Source organism: Doryrhamphus excisus, linkage group LG17 (genome assembly GCF_037039965.1).
Source record: "Doryrhamphus excisus strain RoL-2023G ecotype Guam linkage group LG17, RoL_Dexc_Guam_v1.1, whole genome shotgun sequence".
NCBI classification, from domain to species: Eukaryota; Metazoa; Chordata; class Actinopteri; order Syngnathiformes; family Syngnathidae; genus Doryrhamphus; species Doryrhamphus excisus.
The window spans coordinates 17482488-17502240 of record NC_136373.1 but is presented as its reverse complement, the minus strand read 5'-3'; the positions used below and the strand labels follow the sequence as shown (position 1 = coordinate 17502240).

Sequence of the window (19753 nt, the reverse complement as noted above, 5' to 3'; positions counted from 1 at the left end):
TTTTAAACGCTGTGAGTGACTGCTTATTGTACTAAAGTCACCTGCCATGTGTCAATCAAAGCGGACACTTTTAAAACAAGTACATTAACGACGCTCTGCCATTGGTCGAAGTGAAGACTAGGAGGCGGGATATCGAGAAATCTCGCCTGTGATTGGACTAGAGGCGCGAGGTTCCTGAAAGTTCTCAGAGGCACGTTCTAAAATGTAACAGTCTCCAACTTGGATGGGAAGAAGTAGGATTAAAGGAGAGTCTCTCGGAACCTGGACTGCTTTACTTGGACAAAGTAACGGACCAAGAAAGGTAAGAAGGAATGTAGAATAGCGTTCATAAGCTGAGAGTTTTTTTTTGCTGTATGAGACGTTGTCACGTCGCATTTATCGGTAAAATTACCATTCGGTTCTGACACACCTTTCGTGGCATACAAATGAGTTTCAACCACTTATATACTTATTTATGTATGTTTGTGTTAATTTATGCGCGTACACTTCGACATTTATGACGTTTCCTGTTGTAGTCCCCATCAACAGTAGCGCCATGTGTTTACTTCCGGTTTTGCGCGTGATGCTCGCAGCTGTCATGGCGACATTGTTGTTGACCTTTTTTGGTAGTTTTTCAACCTACGGTTTTAAGTCGGGTTGCAGCTACAAGCCACTCGTTCGTGTTACACTTAATACGAATTTAAGCATTTGAAGCATTTATATGTGACCTGAGCCCCACAAGAATGACACCAGTTGCTGTTTTTTGTTACATTTTGGGCAATAACAGCTGTCCTCTGTCCCGGGTGTTCTCCACGGCCACCTCCGATGTGCTCCCCCGGCTCTTGTCTCCAGTCAATCTCAGCAGCTATATTTAGCTCTTATCTATTTAAACCAGCCCACTATATGCACCGCAATGCTCCTTGGACCTCAGGCTAGATTCACAATGCTTCTCATGGGAGACAAGACCTAAATTGCTGAACAAGTGTGTCACTACCAGGGGAATGTGGCTTACATGGCATGAAATGTACATCTAATGCCTGTCTTTAACTTGATGTTGTTTCTCTTTATGGGACTAAAATGACATCATTTTTTTCTTATAATATTACAATTTTATTCTCATGCAATTGTCATTTTTCTTGTTAAAATACCTCTGAATATTTTGACTTTATTCTTGTAAAATTGCAGCTTTTTTTCTCCACATTCTTCTTGTAGATGTTCTTCTCCTAATCATTACTTTATTCCAATATTTGGCTTTATTCTCGTAACATTTATACATTTTTAAATAATTTTACCAAAAATTACATACTTTAATATTTAAACTCTATGATGATAAAATGACATTATTTTTATTTTTAATAATGAGTTGATTCTTGTCCATTCTTTTCCATTTTTCGGGATGTTTTTTCCTTATAATATTACAATTTTATTCTCATGCAATTAAATTACATTAAATTTTACAACAATAAAATTACAGCTTTTTTTTCCCACATTCTTTTTGTAGATGTTCTTCTCCTAATTATTACTTTATTCCAATATTGGCTTTATTCTTGTAACATTTATAACTTTAAAAAAATTACAAATTACTTTAATATTTCAACAAATGCTGATAAAATTACATAATTTTTATTTTTAATAATGAGTTGATTCTTGTCCATTCTTTTCCAGTTTTGTGATTGTTTTTTTTCCCCGCCTTCAACTATTTCAACTTTTTTCTTGTTAATTTTTTTGGTTTGTTTTTCATAATATTCCGATTTGAAAAAATTGTCTTTTACACTTTTTAATTATTTTTTCTCTCTCAATATTTTCACTTTATTCCTGTAAAAAATGTCGATTTTTCCCTTGTTTGCTGGGCTTTTTTTCATTTTCTTGTTAAATTATTATTAGAATTTTTCGCTGGCCAAGAAATAGCCACGGTCCACAAATGGTCCCTTGGCTGCTCTTTTATGTTATTAATTGACAGGGAAAATTGCTTTGGTTTTTAACCTTTTGGAAAAAGATGACTCACAAAAACCAAGGAAGCAGGTACTTAATATCAATTATATACACAAGTTGATGGCGGTATATGAATTTCCTATCCTTCTGAAAGTTTAACAAACAGAAAGTTGACTAGCACGGACCATGCCGTAGTGTTTCCACTGGGTACCAGACTTGCTTTGTCGTCGTCCATTAGGAACCCGGTGGTGTTGAAATGGTCGCCCCCCATTCTGTTGTCCTCCAGGCCTTAGTTACCCAAGCCTCGGCCAAAACATTTCCCCGCTAAAAAAAACAAAGTCAGGGTGACCAAACTCTCACAATACACAAACAAACTATTAATGACACTAAATGCTCCTGGGAAACACACTTCCTGTGCACAGCGCAAACATGTACTGCAAACTTGTAAGAACACATGACAGTGGCTGTTTAGTGTTGACAGAACGGGTGAGGCCTCAGGGCAGAGGCACGTATTCAAATCATGTGGGTGTGTCTAAATAGAACACGTACCACGGACCTTCATATGTTGGGCATTGAACGGTAGACATGAAATATTCCCCGCTGGCTGCTTAGTACTCTTGTCATGTAGTATTCCTTCCACACTTTCATACAGTGCTTATAGAAAATCAACCTTAAAATGAAATAACAAATATTAATAAATGCTGGTGTACATGCTAAATGTACATACTATATATTACTACTATACTTACAACATGTACTCTTTCTGGCGAGGAGTGAGCAAAGTTTTAGTTTGGTACACTTGAGCGACCTGCTTGTTTTTCATTATGCAGTATATATTTTGTGTGTTGCAGGAGACAAGCGTAGCCTCAAAGGGGCGGGGCCATGTCTGGTGGCAACACTGCTAACAACAGCTGGACCATCCTCAACCCTGAGGTATTGTCAAGTCACTGCGTTCAACCTCAATCGCAGAGCGGGCCTTCTTAGAGGAACAAAAAGGAAACTGGTCCCAGTTGGGTTTATTTTGGGTCGCCTGATTAGGAAGCAGGTTTCTGTCCTCTTTCTTTTCTTTGCTGTGTGTCATGAAAAGCCAAAGATTAGCATTCGTAGCCAGCATGTACTGATGGATATTGATTTCAGTGATTGAATCTTGGGTGTATTTCCTACCAGGAGACTGTTACTGAAACCGTGAGGCCTCTGGAGGAAGTGACCAAGCGTCATGATCAAGGTTGACAAAACTACTTGACATATGACAAACACAATTTATCTTTATTACGGGTCGGGGTGTCCAATCTCGTATTAATGTGTCTCTTCCAGCCGGTGGTCTGAGCAACCAGCCCCCAGAGGGTGCTGCCTCTTTAGCGGGTCCCCCAAACTTGGAGTCCAAGGTAAATAAACATGTTATCAGTGGAACCTTTAAATTTCACAGTGAGCAACCTAGTCTTACCCTTTAGTATGTTTTCTTAAAATGGCCTGTATCGTTATATAAAGAATGTGTTTGACCCTGGAACTGATTATTGCTGGTTCCATTTGTTCGTGTGGGGAAACGAAACAGTGATTCTAAATTCAAGTGGATTAAGTTCATGTTCATTTATGTATTCTCTTTTTGGGTTTTTTATGTTTATTATGATAGCAACAGGACTTTCAATCAGCATGACTTAAGCAACTCTTAGCTCAAGTCTAATATTTGCTCACAGTGAAAGCAAACGTGACGAATGAGAGAATAGGTAGAAAACAAACATGGCCTTTCCAATCCTGAGGCTAATTTACTTTACTTCTCATGACCTGCTTCTTTTAATCAGGTAGCAGAAGAGAGAAAGGAAGAATCCAGCACTGATCATCCCCCTGATGACCCTCTTCCTTCCCGCCACGCACTCGTCCAACCACAGGCCGCGCCCGACGCCCCGGACCGGGCTGACGCCTCCGGCTATGTGACCCCCTCCCCAGATGAGCCCTCGGGCTCACCGCTGAGCACGGAGACTCTGGGAGGGGTTGATCTCACCTCGGAAGAAGGGAGGTTGACACATGAGGGAACACCTTATCTTCTACAGGAGGAGACGGCTATACAACAGGAAGGGGAGGAGTCAGATCTGGCTGAAAAACACGCAGGTATGAGCAACAAGACTAGAAATATGTTTATTATACAGTGTAAGGATCGAATGAAGGATGAAGGAATCAAAGCAGGCATTTCTCGTAAAAAATCACGTTATTTAATTATAAAAAAGTTGCAGGCAGAGTTCTTATAAAATGCACTTCTGCCACCTTGTGGCCGTTTTTCCAGCTTAAACCAAACACGCTTTTATTCTGGAGGTATGTCGTCACCTATTTTTGCCTTTTATGAAAACGTTAAAGATATAAATACCGATTGTCACCCTCGATGACGGAGCCACTCTCGTCACATTTACATATCTCTGAAACGATGACGATCTTCTTAGCCGTGGAATTTGGAATAACTCGGCACGGTCCATTAGTCTCTTATGTCTCTCTACACTGTTGATCCAAGATGGTGGCGTAAACAAACCGGACGGTATTTATATTTTGGATGCTAAACATGCAGGCCAATGCAAACCAAGGCAACATTTTAATAAACATTTTGGATGTTAACAGAGGTGGACGTTAACCAAGGATGTCTGGTGGTTGACTGCCTGGCTTGCCCCCAATGCAAGTGGACAGTGATGGACTAAAATGAGACTGCAGCTTCACCACAGTTAGACTATCTAGTGTGTCAGCGGACAGCAGCCATGCTTGGGGAGTCTAATAATAAAGCATAATAACTATCGTGCATTTTTTTTGTCACTGTGCGTGTGTTTTAACGTGGCTATTTTTGTTCACCGGTTAAGGGATTTGTGTGGAGTGGATGTGGTTTCATGTGACATGGCAAAGTCTTTTTTTTCCCCTCTCTCATATTGGCCTTTCTGTCTCAGTGTGTCATTTTCACGTACACTCTATTTATGTTCACTCCAGACTCCCCGTGTTCGGATGAAGAAAAGGCCAAGGAATCAAGGGGGCAAGGAGACCCAGAGGAGACGAAGAGGACTCTCCTGGCGTCTCTGGAGCGCATCGGGAGAATAGATGAGGAAGAGGAGGAGGAAGATGAGGAAGAGTTCCAGTTGCCACGGCGGCAGGACGAGGGCGTGTTCTCCCTGAACAAGTGCATCCTGGGCGCTGTCATCCTGGTCGGCCTCGGGACCGTCTTGTTCTCAGGTAGGCGTCCCCCTTTGTGAGCACGTGATGGAAGGCAGCTGTTGATGACCCGCTAAGACTGAGCTGTGATGTATTTGCAGGTGTCTTCATGGACCTGGATGATGGTAGGTTTGCTAAGCATTTGAACCCATTTGTTGTTGATATAGTTACAGTTCTAATATCAATTATGTACACACAGTACAGTGGAACCCGTTTGTTGCCGACGCCCCTCAGACTGGGGACATAAACACAAGTAGCCATGGCTTGCACATTCACATACCTTTGGTCAGACAATAATAGATGTTTCAACACACGGTGGTTTGTTTACATGTCCGTTTGGTGCACGGTGAACCAGGACTTGATGACATGGCGGACACAGGGCCCCGACTTAGGACGGGCTCTACTGCACCAGTCCAAAATTTGGACAAATCTTCTCATGAAATTGGATGAGAAGACGTCCAATCCTGCGACTGCTAATGAATATTGTATGTTAGAGGTGTCCAAAGTGTAATCCGGGGGCTGTTTGCGGCCTGCAGCACGTTGTAGAAATACAATTAAACAGTAAAAAAAACACAGTAAAAATGGGAAAAATAGAGCGAAAAGGCAAAATTTCATTCATTCATTCACTTTGTACCGCTTTTCCTCACGAGGGTCACGGGGGGTGCTGGAGCCTATCCCAGCTGTCTTCGAGCAAGAGGACTGGTGGCCAGCCAATCACAGGGCACATATAGACAAACAACCATTCACACTCACATTCATACCTATGGACAATTTGGAGTGGCCAATTAACCTAGCATGTTTTTAGCATGTTTTAGCATGTTTTTGGAATGTGGGAGGAAACCGGAGTACCCGGAGAAAACCCACGCATGCACGGGGAGAACATGCAAACTCCACACAGAGATGGCCGAGGGTGGGAATTGAACCCTGGAAGGCAAAGTTTGATACTAATAATAACACAAAGTTCATTTTTTTTGCCTTTATCTATAAAATAAAAAATATAGACTGCGCCCCCCCCCTGCATCCTTTTGTATATAAAAAGTGAATATATACTCAAAACTTTTTTAAAGCATGTTTCATGATTTTCAGAGAGCGATCATACTACCAGAGAGCTGAGAGATTCCAAGGAACCAGGAAAACAGGTCAGTCGGATGCTTGTGTTTCTCCATCTTTTCCATCTTCTGTTGCTCTCATTTCACTGTTATTCCTTGGAAACACGATTTGGCATGAAACCCCTGAGGATATTTTATATGTCCACTCTCGGACGGCAATAACGGTTGTGTGTTGAGTTCGTATCGGTAGACGGTAACTGCTGTACTGCTATACAAGCTGTACACTGACTGCTTTAAAGCCTGCTTTATGCATCTGCATTGAGGCACCGGTGTATGCTACGCAAGACACGGGTCATAAAGGCTGTGATTGGTGGGCTGTAGTACTTTATTTCCCGTGTGTGTATATACAGTACAGCCCCGATGGAAGGGACTGTTATAACACATCGATTAGTTCCACTTCTAATGAAACTCGTCTCGCCTTTCCTTTTAATTGCAGGAGTGGCTTCATCCAGAAGTTCCTCCGTCCTCGGTAGACGCCGACAACGCCGAGCTTCTGACCAAACTCGCCAAAGGAAACCAGCAGATTTCTGTCCTGCAAGCCCAACTTCAGGTCCGTCCACATTTCAGAATATTTTCACTTCACAACATTAGGAGGCGGTGGTTATCAAGGTACTTTTTGTCAGGTCCGTTTGTCGGTTTTGTGGTCAGTGCGCATTCACGTAAGGGGGGGGGGGCGTTTGGCCTCATATTACTCTCCGTCCGCTCATCCTAGTAGGTGTATTTTTTACAAAAAATGAGCAAGTAATTATTATGGAGCGTTATGATGAGTTCCCAAAAGATGATCGCTGCCAAACGCAACACTGCGGTCGCCAATAGAGCGAGCGATTGTACTACTAGTATTTTCATTGATACTACATTGATGTAGTATCACTTATTCAGGGGAAAAAAAACAATGGGAGTCTTTAAAACGTATCCATCATCTTTTACTGCTATGGAATGCTGCACCTTCTGGTGACCACTTGGTGGCACTGTTGTGTTTTGTTACAAGCTTTTCCTTATTAGAATGAAGAAGTGCCTCATAGTGCTTATTCCTCCAGCAAATATTGGAATATAAGAAGATGAACGAGCTGAGTACTCATGCAAGGACGGCTGTGACATATACGTCTGCTAACATTAGCCTAATTATTCATATTCATATTCTCCGAATGAGTTAAGCAGTCAGCAACACTTTCATCGCCGACTTTAAGCTGCTAACGAGTTAAAAAAATGTTTGTTTGTTGATTTGATTTCTTTGTGTGTCTTATCCAGGCGCAGAAAGAAGAGCTGAAAGCGGTGAAGGGTCAAGCAGCGGAGGGACAGGAGGAAAACAGCCGGTTAAAATCAGAAATGGCATCCGTTCCTCTCCTTCAGAAGGAGAACGAGAGGATGAAGAGAGAGCTGGAGACTCTGCCCACCCTTCAGAAAGAACTAGAAGCTCTCAGGTCCACTGTCACGGAGTTGAAGCGCCCAGGTGGGAAGCGACAGGGCGAGTAGGAGTTCATTGTTTGTGTGGCTTCACTCAGTCTTCTTCTTTATCAACAGCGCCCCCCAGGGGCCAACCGACAGATGGACAACAGGAGGCATCTCCCAAACCCGGGGATGAGCGGAGAGCAGAGAAGGAGAAACACGACAGGGGCGAGAAGAAAGAGTGGAAAGAGAGCAAAAAGTCCGAATGGAAAGAAGGGGAGCGGAAGGAGCGCAAAGATGGCGGAAAAACAGAGCGAAAGGAGGCAAAGGCGTATGATAAAGACAAGCTGAAGGAAGGGGAAGAGAAGCGTAAGAGCCACAAGGAGGAGAACCAGTGGAAGGATAAAGACTGGAAGAAGGAGAAAGTGAGCAGAGGAGACGAGGGCAAGACTTGGAAGGAGAGAGGAGAGAAGAAGGAACGTGTTGACAAGACTGAGAGGAAAGAGTGGAAGGAGGACAAGGAGTGGAAGGAGGACAAGGAGTGGAAGGAGGACAAGGAGTGGAAGAAGAACAAGGAGTGGAAGAAGGATAAGGAGTGGAAGGAGGACAAGGAGTGGAAGGAGGACAAGGAGTGGAAGGAGGACAAGGAGTGGAAGGAGGACAAGGAGTGGAAGGAGGACAAGGAGTGGAAGGAGGACAAGGAGTGGAAGGAGGACAAGGAGTGGAAGGAGGACAAGGAGTGGAAGAAGGATAAGGTGTGGAAAGAGGACAAGGAGTGGAAGAAGAACAAGCACGAGAAGAAGACAAAGGAGTGGGCGGGAGGAAAAGATGGAGAGATTCACGCGGCGAAGGAGAAGTGGAGCGGGGCCAAGAAGGTGAAAGATGGTTTTGAGGAACGTGGTCAGGAGAAATGGGGTGGAGAGAAAAAGAAGGACGGGAAGTGGATGGGCAGCGATCAAAAAGGTGAGCGGAAACATTACGACCATTCCAAAAAACAAGCTCGAGAGAAGGATGACGGGGAGCAGGGGAATCATCAGAACGGGAAAGGCCATCAGGACTTTAGGAAGGACAAGAAAAAAGACGAGTGGAAGAAGAAAGAGGACAGCGGGGAGTGGACAGATGATACCAAACACGGAGATGACAAGTTCACTGGGTACCACCGCCGCCACCCCCATGAGGAGCACCTGTGGGGTGAGAGGAAGACACCTCCCGACCTCCATCAAGCAGACTACTGGAGCCAGCAGAGGAACCGCCTCCACAGGAAGCCCAAAGCCCCTCAGCACTGCCTTTCCCCGGAGGCCTGCGCTCAGGCTGAGGGCCTGCAGCCGGTCTCCTTCGCCCAGTTTGAGTCCATCCTCCAGACGTACCTGGCCAAGGCAGAGCAGGCCGGCGTGGACTCCTCCAAAAGAGAGGAGCTCCAAAAGCTAACTGCCGAGTTCTTCCGTGACGGCATGTTCATGCACGATCAGGTGAACTTCCGCAGGTTCGTCAAGGACCTGGCTGACATCCTGGAAGACATGGTGGAAGGAGACGAAGACATGGAGGAGGAGGAGGGCAGCGCTCTGGAGGAGGAGATGGAAGCGTTTGGAAGGGAAGCGCTGCAGAGGTTTTTAGCGGCAGGAGCTGAGACGCGCAAAGGGGAGTGGAAGAAGGAGAGCGGGCGAGCGAGCGGATGAAGGAGGAAGTGATGAATATCGGACCACCATAATGTAACGCTTGACGGCTGTAGAAGATTCATTTAGTCATTCATTCACTTGCCCACCTTTTCCATGTACACCGCCAAGACCTGATCGGATAAAGAGTCTGCATATCATCCACAATGAAGATCCTCTGCGTCTATTCCTGCAGCACTCGCACTCAAGTCTTACTCTTGACACCAATCAGTCTGTTTCCATGGCGATGTGTCAGGCAGGAGATACTCAAGTGTTTTGTTTCTTTTTTTTATTATTATTATTAAATAAGCAGTCTGTTGGTTTCCTTTTGGAATATTTGTACATACTTGCATTAAACACTTAAAATATACAAGTAACTTATTTTTTTGCATTTCGGCATAATATAGGAAGGCACATAAAAATGACTGTTATAAGCTTGTTTGTTGCTTTTCAGTTATATAACTGCACTAAAACTTCATTTTTCAAGTTTGTGTATTAGGTTGACCATCCCTACGAAGGCATGTGTTCATTGTTTACTTTTGCTTATTTTCAGGCATAAAGTGCTTTTGTTTTGTTAGAATGTTCATATTGTCACTCGTGTTGTTCAATAAAGTTTCGGCACCCGACAATCCCAAGTTGTCTTAAAGTCGTTCTAAAAGTGTGTTCAAGTGTTTGTGACCGCCATCCGGCATCTCTTCCGGATAGCCCATTGGGCGGTTACATTGGTACATTGAGTTTTTAGATTGGTTGACGTGCGATAAACTACCTCGTCCAGCCAATCAGAAGCTACCTCTTCCAGCCAATCACACTCGTCCTTATATAGTTTCGCTATTAATTGACCCGGAAGTCCAAGGGCTATTTTCCCGGTTCGCCACAAAAATGGCGTTTCCATATTGCCATCGATTGATAATTTATCCCTAAAACGTCACAGGTAGGACTCATTTCGCTTTTGGAAGCTGGTTGAATTTACATGTTTTGAAAGTGTATAGATTATAGAGTAAACAAAGATATTTAGTCACACCTAGTTGAAGCTAATTATTTGTATAGTGACTATTGACAAACCATCGCCGATACGATACTTTTTTACTTGGACTACTTTGACGATCTTGATCAATATGATTAATATGTACTAATCGCCAAATATGTTACATGTGCCAAATAAACAAAAAGTATTTCCAATATATGAATATCAGTTTAACATTGTGCTCAATTGTCCTTATTAGGGTCACAGGGGAGCTGGAGAACCCGGCCGGAAGTTAGGACAATTCCAAGGACCCATGGCTGGCAGGGACCCCAAACAATAGGTACATGGTACACGGGGGTCCATGGGGAATTTATGATGGTGTCCCAGCATAGAACACATAAACAAGCATTCACACTCTTATCCCCACCTCCGGACAATAGAGACTTTAGTTCACATAACAGGAATGTTTTCTGGAATGTGGGAGGAAGCCAGAGTACCCGGAGGTACCCCCTGCCCCCTTCCCCCACCACACAACAGGAGAGCATGCAAACTCCACGCAGATATACCTAAATGAATGAATACCATAAATTTACAACTTTATTCTTAAAATCTCCGATTGTTTCCCAATGTGTCTATTTAAAAGCTCTGAGTGGCCATGTTGGCTGGCCTCAGTGATGACTCAGAGGAGAGCAGGATGTTGGGAGACCTCAAAACTTCTGCAAACTAGGTTTTGGATGATGAAGCAAGTGAGCTTGTTAGTGCTATAAGTGTTTCCCTAATGTGCACCTCCTGTCAGGGCTTAAGCCTAAGTAATAAGAGCTGTCAGCGGCCGGAGCCCAAGTGGCTCGTTCGCAAAAGTTTTGGTGACACGGCGATGTAATTGTACCTGTTTTATGACTTTCTTTTTGCTCGCTGCAGCACTTCAACTATTTATTTTTTTTTTTGTTACTCCCAAAAGGGAAAAAGTTTGAGGCGATTGTCCGTTAACACAACTGAACTGCACAAATGTTGCAATGTGTTTAACGTCCACTGGTCACATTGCACACTTGTTGAGTTGGTAATACATTCACTTTCAACAGCGACGCTGGCAGCGGGGCGTCACTGCGTCTTTGGCATTTGGGAATGTTTCATGAGGCTCCAACTCCATTTTTCATTGCTTTTTATCCGACATGCTTGGTGTCGTCTCTGGGATGCTTTGTGCTCTCAGAGTGTCCCATTTTAAAGTAGCAGACATAACTGCAGTGGGAAAAGTTGGTTCGGGTCCTAATTCCCATACATTTTGCATTAATTTCTCAAGTGTGTTTAACATTGTCATTCAAATGTCAAGATTTGTTTAAATCCAACAAATAAAAGAAACAACATAATACATGAAATCAAATTGTTCAATGATGTCCAAGTCAAAGTGTTGATTTCGGCAATAATGGCCTTGTATTTACTACAGTAACATAAAGTTAATTAGTGCAGTACTTTTTCTATACAATCCACTGTCACAGTCAGCTTTACAGATGCCATGTATGGTGGTTACTTGTTTACTGTTTGTGGAAAAAGCATTAGTTCCAATTACTGTCTGAGATATTACTCATGCTGGTCTGTTTAGTGATATCCATAAGTGGATACTAGCTAGCAAGTACTAGCATGTGTAGCCGCTTGCTTAGTGATATCCATAAGTGGATACTAGCTAGCAAGTACTAGCATGTGTAGCCACTTAGTGATATCCATAAGTGGATACTAGCTAGCAAGTACTAGCATGTGTAGCCGCTTAGTGATATCCATAAGTGGATACTAGCTGGCAAGTACTAGCATGTGTAGCCGCTTAGTGATATCCATAAGTGCATACTAGCTGGCAAGTACTAGCATGTGTAGCCGCTTAGTGATATCCATAAGTGGATACTAGCTGGCAAGTACTAGCATGTGTAGCCGCTTGCTTAGTGATGTCCATAAGTGGATACTAGCTAGCAAGTACTAGCATGTGTAGCCACTTAGTGATATCCATAAGTGGATACTAGCTAGCAAGTACTAGCATGTGTAGCCGCTTAGTGATATCCATAAGTGGATACTAGCTAGCAAGTACTAGCATGTGGAGCTACTTATTGATATCCATAAGTGGATACTAGCTAGCAAGTACTAGCATGTGTAGCCACCTAGTGATATCCATAAGTGGATACTAGCTAGCAAGTACTAGCATGTGTAGCCACTTAGTGATATCCATAAGTGGATACTAGCTAGCAAGTACTAGCATGTGTAGCCACCTAGTGATATCCATAAGTGGATACTAGCTGGCAAGTACTAGCATGTGTAGCCGCTTAGTGATATCCATAAGTGGATACTAGCTGGCAAGTACTAGCATGTGTAGCCACTTAGTGATATCCATAAGTGGATACTAGCTAGCAAGTACTAGCATGTGTAGCCACCTAGTGATATCCATAAGTGGATACTAGCTGGCAAGTACTAGCATGTGTAGGCGCTTAGTGATATCCATAAGTGGATACTAGCTGGCAAGTACTAGCATGTGTAGCCACTTAGTGATATCCATAAGTGGATACTAGCTGGCAAGTACTAGCATGTGTAGCCAGACAAGGCCGGCAATTACACAACCTTAAACTGGTGACTCACACGAGGAGCCCTGTATTTACTGTCAGTCATCAGACGTTGTTTTATTCTTGCAAGGGGCGTGTCCCAACAAACCCTAAGTCTCCTGTTTGTCATTTCCTCTTGTTTACACAAACAACGCCTTGTTAATGAATTTGACATCAAATGCAACACCTCCACAGTGTTTCCAAGAGGGGGAATTCCATGGTTTTGTTTTGTGAACATACATGCAGTTCAATCAAGTGACCACTGGATGGGGACAGAGACCCTTTTAGGTGAGTTCTTCATGAACATTTATTGGAGTCATGCTATTGTTTCTATTCTGAGCTTACACAACTTATGATTTTATAGCAATATTATGAGATTCCTCCTCCTCTGCACATACGCTAGCTGTGCTTACATGTTCTTGTGCTAATTTGTTGTTTGTAAGCATCAAATCTATACGCCTTATGCACAACTATCTGGAGAATGCACAGTGAGGCGTTCACTGTCTGTCTCTCATGTGTTGTGCTTTAGGCGTGTGTTTTGTGTCAGGGTGTGGCCTTTGTGTATCTGTGTGTACAAACACACACACCCACACACACAGTTTCCTGCATGTAATGAGACGCAAGAAAGATGCAAAAGTGAAATGATATAAAAGTTTCAAATGAAAGCATTTTTAAAAAGTGGTTTTTTACAGTGCAGCAAACACAATGAGTGGGAATGCTGCACACTTGAAGGCAGCAGCGCCCCTTTCCACATTCCTTCTCCCCCACGCACACGCCCTGTGACAGTGAAAAAAAGTTGGCTGGGAGAGAAGTGAAATCACGGAAAAGATATGTGTTGCTGCCTCATCTAGCGCAGAAGAAAGAAGAAGAAGAAGAAGCCGCACCGATTGTAGCTTTACCAAAAGTCTCAATCCAATCGGTGAGTACGGCTTTTTCTCCATTTTACTGACAGAACATTTATGCTTTCTTTTCTGTCTGCATGGACATGATTTAAGCATGCTATTGTATGTATGTATTTCTGCGGCCTTCTCATGAATTTTCCATGCTTTTTCTTGCGTCGTTACCGAGCCATCTTGCCGGATCAGGTTCTCCTTCTTGGTAAACGAACCCCCGTCCCTTTACACGTCCGGGGAAACCCAAGCCGTGTCACGTTCACTAATTCATGAGCTCAGTGTCACTCCCTGCTGCGGTCTTTGTACAAATTGTCAGCATTAGTTTGGGCTACAGCTAAAAGTGGGGCAGGGGGGGGGCCGGGCCCGATCCCCTGTCACCCCGACGTTGTCCCCGTCACGCCGTTTTGGCACATGTGACCCGTGTAATGGAGGTCAGATTTTTTTTGGTCTTTCTTTTTCTTATCAGTGCGAATGATGTTGTTGTACTCGACATGCACAGGTGATGACGGCTAGCTAGATAACAGGAAGTGTCACAGTGACACCTTTAGGGTGCTGGGTAGGACGGACGACATTCACTCCGCTACCGGCTGCTGTTTACATATTGATCATTATCCAGAAAGTCAAAATGTGTTTGATTAAAGTCAGAATATTTTAAAAATTGATGGTAATATCTTATAGTATTACCAGAAAAAGTCATTTTAAAAGTAGTAGTACCAAATATTCCAAGTAAACAGTTGTATAAAGTGGAAATATTAGTAGAATAAAGTGATCAGACCGGCCTTGCTGTGAACCTGCTTGTACCTGTCTACTTGGTAGTTGCAACACTGTACTGTCCAACCTGAAAGACACGCTGATACCTGGAGCGTGTTCGACTCTTTGTGTTGTCTGCGTTGCACGTACAGTAGTACAAAGACACCATACACTCGCTGGCACTGTTGTTGTGGCATTCATTGGCGGTCGGAACTTTCAAATACATGTGACCGAGGTTTGGGTGAATATCTCAAAAGGGGCGGGGTCAGTGTAAGCATGTACAATAAGGTGTTGTTTATCGATGTTAGTTGGTGACTTTCCACAAACTATGAGTCAATATTAAATATCAAATATTTTCCTAATTAGACGATAGAAATTAAATTTAGTCATTTTCTACCGCTTATGCTGGAGCCTATCCCAGCTGTCTTGGGGCAAGAGGCGGGGTACACCCTGGACTGCTGGCCAGCCAATCACCAGGCTAATTAACCTAGCATGTTTTTGGAATGGGGTAGGAAACCCGAGGAACGCACGGGGAGAACATGCAAACTCCACACACAGATGCCCGAGGGTGGAATCGAACTTGGGTCTCCTAGCTGTGAGGCCTGCACGCTAACAACTCTACCAGAGTGCAGCCCTTTAGCCATATATATTTAGCCAAAATATCAAAACTATGTCACGAATGGTTGTTTTACGTGAAAATAACAATTTAACACGTCCCCTTCAATGCATGACCTTGTGCACGCTACACAGCTCCACTTCCTGCTTGCTGTGGGGCGATTCTTACATGGGACAGATGCATGCCGAGCCCTTATAAAACACACTTCTGCCACTTTGTGGCTGTTTTTACGGCCTAAAACTGCACCAAACATGATCTCTGCTATTGTGCAGTTGCGTCATCACCTCGATTTGCCTCTCGTGCAAAAAAATGTAAAACACGTATAAATGCGTCTTTCCAATACTTTATAATAGTGGCTATTGGGCCATATGGGCTATATCGACCTGTGTCTAAAATCTTCAATATCGGTACTACGATACAAGCAGTCTATTCCAGTTTATGTTCTGTAAGGGGAGGCTCACTGTGCCACACTTTGAAGAACCCCGATGGAAAGGACAAATTAGCTATTCAACCTCTAACGTTCAGATACACACAGACTTTATCTTTATCAAATTCCATTTAGGAGCAAAACGAACAAGGCAATGCACGTAAACAGGCATGACTCCTGTGAGTCATGCTTGAGGGCAAAGCACGTGTGAATGTGCACTCGCTCACCCAAGCAGGCCGTCCTCGTGCTCGTTATGAAGCTAACGCTACAAACTAACTCACCTCTGCTTGCTTTCGTTAACCAGTTGTAAAAATGGTTTCATGTTTGTGTCATTACACTTGAAGGACATGCTAATTGGTGCCTGTCAGTCATTACAATGTATGACCTAAACGCACACGCACACACACACACACACACACACACACCACTAGGCCTGCCTGCTGTTGTTCCAAAGGTGTTGTGACAATTTCAGTAAGGTGTTAAATAATTAAAAAATAATGATGAACAACAAGCTGGTGACAGATGCTCACTAGTGTGTAGGAAAAAGTGTGTGTGTGTGTGTGTGTGTGTGTGTGTGTGTGTGTGTGTGTGTGTGTGCTGGCATGATAAGGCCACATGAAACCCAATCTTGATGTGTGTTTGGCCTCACTGGCTCACTAATTAGGTTAATGCAGGCAAGCTCCTAATTGTGGCTGCTTGCGATGTGCGAGCAGTCATTCACAACTCAGGAGTTTTTACTGAATCGGGTACTCGTCTCTGTTAACTCGTTCACTCACTCTGCTGCTGCTCACTAAATTAATGAACTTGTCATTAATTGTTGCTGTAGCTGCATTTGCATATATTATTATATGTATTAGCCTCTCCTCTCCTTCCTGAGCTGCATCGCCAATGCTCGACGAAGACCCATGGTACTCTACAAAGACTGGAGTTTCACTGACTCACAGGTACTTGATGAAGACTGGAGTTTCACTGACTCACAGGTACTTGATGAAGACCCAAGGTTCACTGAGTTACGGGTACTTGATGTAGACCCGAGGTTCACTGAGTCACGGGTACTTGACGTAGACCCGGGTTTCACTGACTCATGGGTACTTGACGCAGACCCAAGTTTCACTGACTCATGGGTACTTGACGTAGACCCGAGTTTCACTGACTCATGGGTACTTGACGTAGACCCGAGTTTTACTGACTCATGGGTACTTGATGTAGACCCGAGTTTCACTGACTCATGGGTACTTGATGTAGAATCGAGTTTCACTGACTCACGGGTACTTGACTGAGACTTGAGTGTCACTGAGTCATGGGTACTTGAAGTAGACTCGAGTTTCACTGAGTCACGGGTACTTGACAAAGACACGAGTTTCACTGACTCACGGGTACTTGACAAAGACACGAGTTTCACTGAGTCACGGGTACTTGACAAAGACACGAGTTTCACTGAGTCACGGGTACTTGACAAAGACACGAGTTTCACTGAGTCACAGGTACTCACTTTGTGACGGCTGACAGGAGTGAACGTAGTACCCGATTGACTGCAGCGAGCGGCTCATAAGAACGGTAGTTCCCCATGACTAAGGCCCAGTGAACGTGTGCGTGCTCCGTGGACACATTAGGAGGCGGGATGAGCTCCTTTCATCCCATGAAGCGTCCCAGGGTGTGGACCAGAGTTCGACCAGTGTGGACCAGCGTGAGCTTTGTGCTGTGACAGTCGCGTCTCATGGAGATTTATCATCTTGCAGCAGTGTAACTAAGCAACAATAACAACAACTCCAGGCAGATGTTCTTGGCCGTGCCGCATGGTCTTTCCCAGTCGGTCTTCTCCGCAAATCCAACCGCGCTGCAGGGATGATGATCCGCTCCAAAATGGAATCCATGACGGCTGACCTCATAAGCAGCTGACTTTTGTGGCTTCATTTGCATAATTGGCAAACGTCGCTTCTTCAGTTCCACATTTCCATACTTAATTCTGTGATTAGATCCTGATTAGTTTTGTTTCCATCTATTACACAACAACTCTATTTGAATAGCATTCTGCATGCAATGTGTTCCATAATAATAATAATAATAATAACAATTAGCATGCCGGACAACAAATAGGAAGTGACTGTGTAACCACACGTTATGTCATCCTAAGAGGAACACGCTAGGATATGATTATATGATTTGGCCTCGTCACCCCATATGACCTTAGCTGCAGTGGGACACTTTGGGCCCATATACTAAGGATGAAAACATGGTGCTTGTGTGTCTTACTGCGTATTACATAGATCCCATTACCCTGCCAAAGAAGCGGCCCTAAAGCTAGCCACATAGAGTTCTTGGCGCATCCCCTTGTCCTTTCTACGCCAACATGTCATGTGACCAGGAGATAAAAATTGATTAAAGCAGATCCGTGTGGCCTCGTCTGCTAGCGAGCTAGCTAGTTAGCGTTGGGGTGAAGCACATAGGTATTTGTGTTCGTGGTGGAGCGGCCATTGTTTGTGCAGCGATGTCATGCTGAGGCAGGTGACCCTTTGTTGCTGCTTTCCATCCCTTACTTGAGATACGGCGTGCAGGGCTGACGGTCCAGCGGCAGACGGACGGTGGGGCGTAATGTGAGCACGGGTTGGCATCTCGGAGATCGGGTGTCCGCCGTCAGAGATCACAGCTCGCATTGTTTACCTCTTCCTCCTCCTCTTCCTCCTCCTCCATCGCTCTTTCTCCTTTTCGCCTCAAGAGCGTGCATGGCTCGCTCCTGCACCTTGCACACCGTACGCTCACATCAGCTCTTCGTATCGCCTTCCTCACTTCCTGTTGTACTCTACTGCATTTACCGCATACTCTGTACTACGTTCTCTCAATAGCGTTCCCTCTCTGTTTTATTACAAAAACACCTACTGTATACTAAACATATTAGTACCGTAATAACTTGCTTTTATCCTGCTCTCGCCAAATGTTCTCTTTTATGATGTTTTTTTTACAAATGTAATTACATTGAAAAAATACATTTTAAAAATTATTTTTGGAAATTATGATAAAATTAAAAAAAAGTATATTTTTGGGTCGTAACCAAAAAAATGGATGAAAAATAATAAAAATAAATAATTTTAAAAAACAGTAAATACTAATATTTTGTAGTGGTTTGTAGGAGTATTAGTTAAAAAAAAGACAAACAAAAAATGTGGAACTATGACTCATATTATTTAATTAAAAAAAAACAGAAAACTTTGAGATACTAGTAATATTTTTTGCAGTACTTTTTAATTAACAAAAAAATCTATGGATAATACTAATATTTTGTAGTATTTCAAAAACAACAGAAAATGTGGAGATAATACAAATATTTTCTGTAGTATTTAATTAAATAAAGAGGATTCTGAGACAATAATATTTTTAGTTGTGGTACAAATGTTTTTGCTGTATTACTATTAATAAAACAGGAAATGTGGCGATAATACAAATATTTTCTGTAGTATTTAATTAAATAAAGAGGATTCTGAGACAATAATATTTTTAGTTGTGGTACAAATGTTTTTGCTGTATTACTATTAATAAAACAGGAAATGTGGCGATAATACCAATATTTGTTTAGTAATTAATTTAAAGAAAATAATGTGGCTATAATAGTAATATGTTTTAGTATGATTTGATATGTTGAGATCCCTCTCCCCTCGTCTTCTGTATTTTTACTGTGTTCTTCTCCCCCCCCCAGCAGACATGGAGTCAGCCATCCAGACACTGGTGACCACCTTTGTAAGTTCTAGCAGAGGGAAGGGGAACCTGGACAGCAAGTCCTTCCAGAAGATGGTTAAGAAGCAATTTAGCGGCATCATGGAGGTGAGGAAAAGCCCCCCCCCCTCCTCCCAACCCCCCTACACCACCACCACTACCACATGCAAACATGTTCCGTTTTGCTCTTCATCACATTGACCGGAGTGGCTTTTGTTGCAGGACACAAACAGCTCGGCGGCCATCAAGGAGATGCAGTGCGGCCTGGACGAGAACAGCGACGGCAAGGTCAGCTTCCAGGAATACCTCACTCTGATTGGCTACTTGGCCAAGTCGCTCAGTCAGAGCAAGCTTGAGTCCAACGCGGCAGCGTCATAGATGGAGAAGACCCGGCATGCTTTTCTTTGCTTGTTTTTTGTCATGCTTGTCATACGGCTAACATCGTGCTCTCAACATGTAAAGCTTCCCTCCATGGGGATCTCGAACCCGCATTGAAGGACTCCTTACCAAGAGTGCCAACTCTCAATAAAAGCTTCATACTGATTGACGGTGTCGTGTGTCGTCATTGATGAGGCCGAGTG

General features: G+C 43.4%; 2 protein-coding genes and 1 long non-coding RNA gene across 4 annotated transcripts in view; all 3 read left to right on the top strand.

The window, feature by feature from the left end:
* Positions 1–129: 129 nt before the first annotated feature.
* Positions 130–9869, top strand: pbxip1b (pre-B-cell leukemia homeobox interacting protein 1b). The gene is made up of 11 exons (XM_058083963.2): positions 130–301; positions 2763–2844; positions 3079–3136; positions 3226–3296; positions 3711–4017; positions 4873–5112; positions 5193–5216; positions 6178–6230; positions 6637–6750; positions 7449–7650; positions 7722–9869. The coding sequence occupies exons 2-11, from the start codon at positions 2794–2796 to the stop codon at positions 9260–9262; spliced, it is 2661 nt and encodes an 886-aa protein (XP_057939946.2). The 5' UTR covers positions 130–301; positions 2763–2793; the 3' UTR covers positions 9263–9869.
* Positions 9870–10086: 217 nt separating this feature from the next.
* The window catches only part of LOC144902013 (uncharacterized), a 36066-nt gene continuing 26399 nt past the window's right edge, over positions 10087–19753 (top strand). The window contains exons 1-2 of the long non-coding RNA XR_013630240.1: positions 10087–10169; positions 10462–10542. This is a non-coding gene — a long non-coding RNA (uncharacterized LOC144902013). The remainder of the gene's footprint in view (positions 10170–10461; positions 10543–19753) is intronic.
* On the top strand, positions 13496–19716 carry LOC131136757 (protein S100-A13). Of its 2 annotated transcripts, none has more exons than XM_058083982.2 (3): positions 13496–13697; positions 19156–19280; positions 19395–19716. In XM_058083982.2, exons 2-3 carry the CDS (start codon positions 19161–19163, stop codon positions 19548–19550), a joined length of 276 nt encoding a protein of 91 aa, XP_057939965.1. In that variant the 5' UTR covers positions 13496–13697; positions 19156–19160; the 3' UTR covers positions 19551–19716. The 2 variants fall into 2 exon arrangements, with proteins under 2 accessions (XP_057939965.1, XP_057939964.1); XM_058083981.2 differs by having other exon boundaries at positions 13504–13697; positions 19159–19280.

Bases quoted from the DNA above. Each gene is read 5' to 3' on its own strand.
- pbxip1b (XM_058083963.2), top strand. From the start codon at position 2,794: ATGTCTGGTGGCAACACTGCTAACAACAGCTGGACCATCCTCAACCCT. The intron at 5,113-5,192 runs GTAGGCGTCCCC...ATGTATTTGCAG, and splicing joins CGGGACCGTCTTGTTCTCAG to GTGTCTTCATGGACCTGGAT. The intron at 6,231-6,636 runs GTCAGTCGGATG...TTTTAATTGCAG, and splicing joins CCAAGGAACCAGGAAAACAG to GAGTGGCTTCATCCAGAAGT.
- LOC131136757 (XM_058083982.2), top strand. From the start codon at position 19,161: ATGGAGTCAGCCATCCAGACACTGGTGACCACCTTTGTAAGTTCTAGC. The intron at 19,281-19,394 runs GTGAGGAAAAGC...CTTTTGTTGCAG, and splicing joins AATTTAGCGGCATCATGGAG to GACACAAACAGCTCGGCGGC.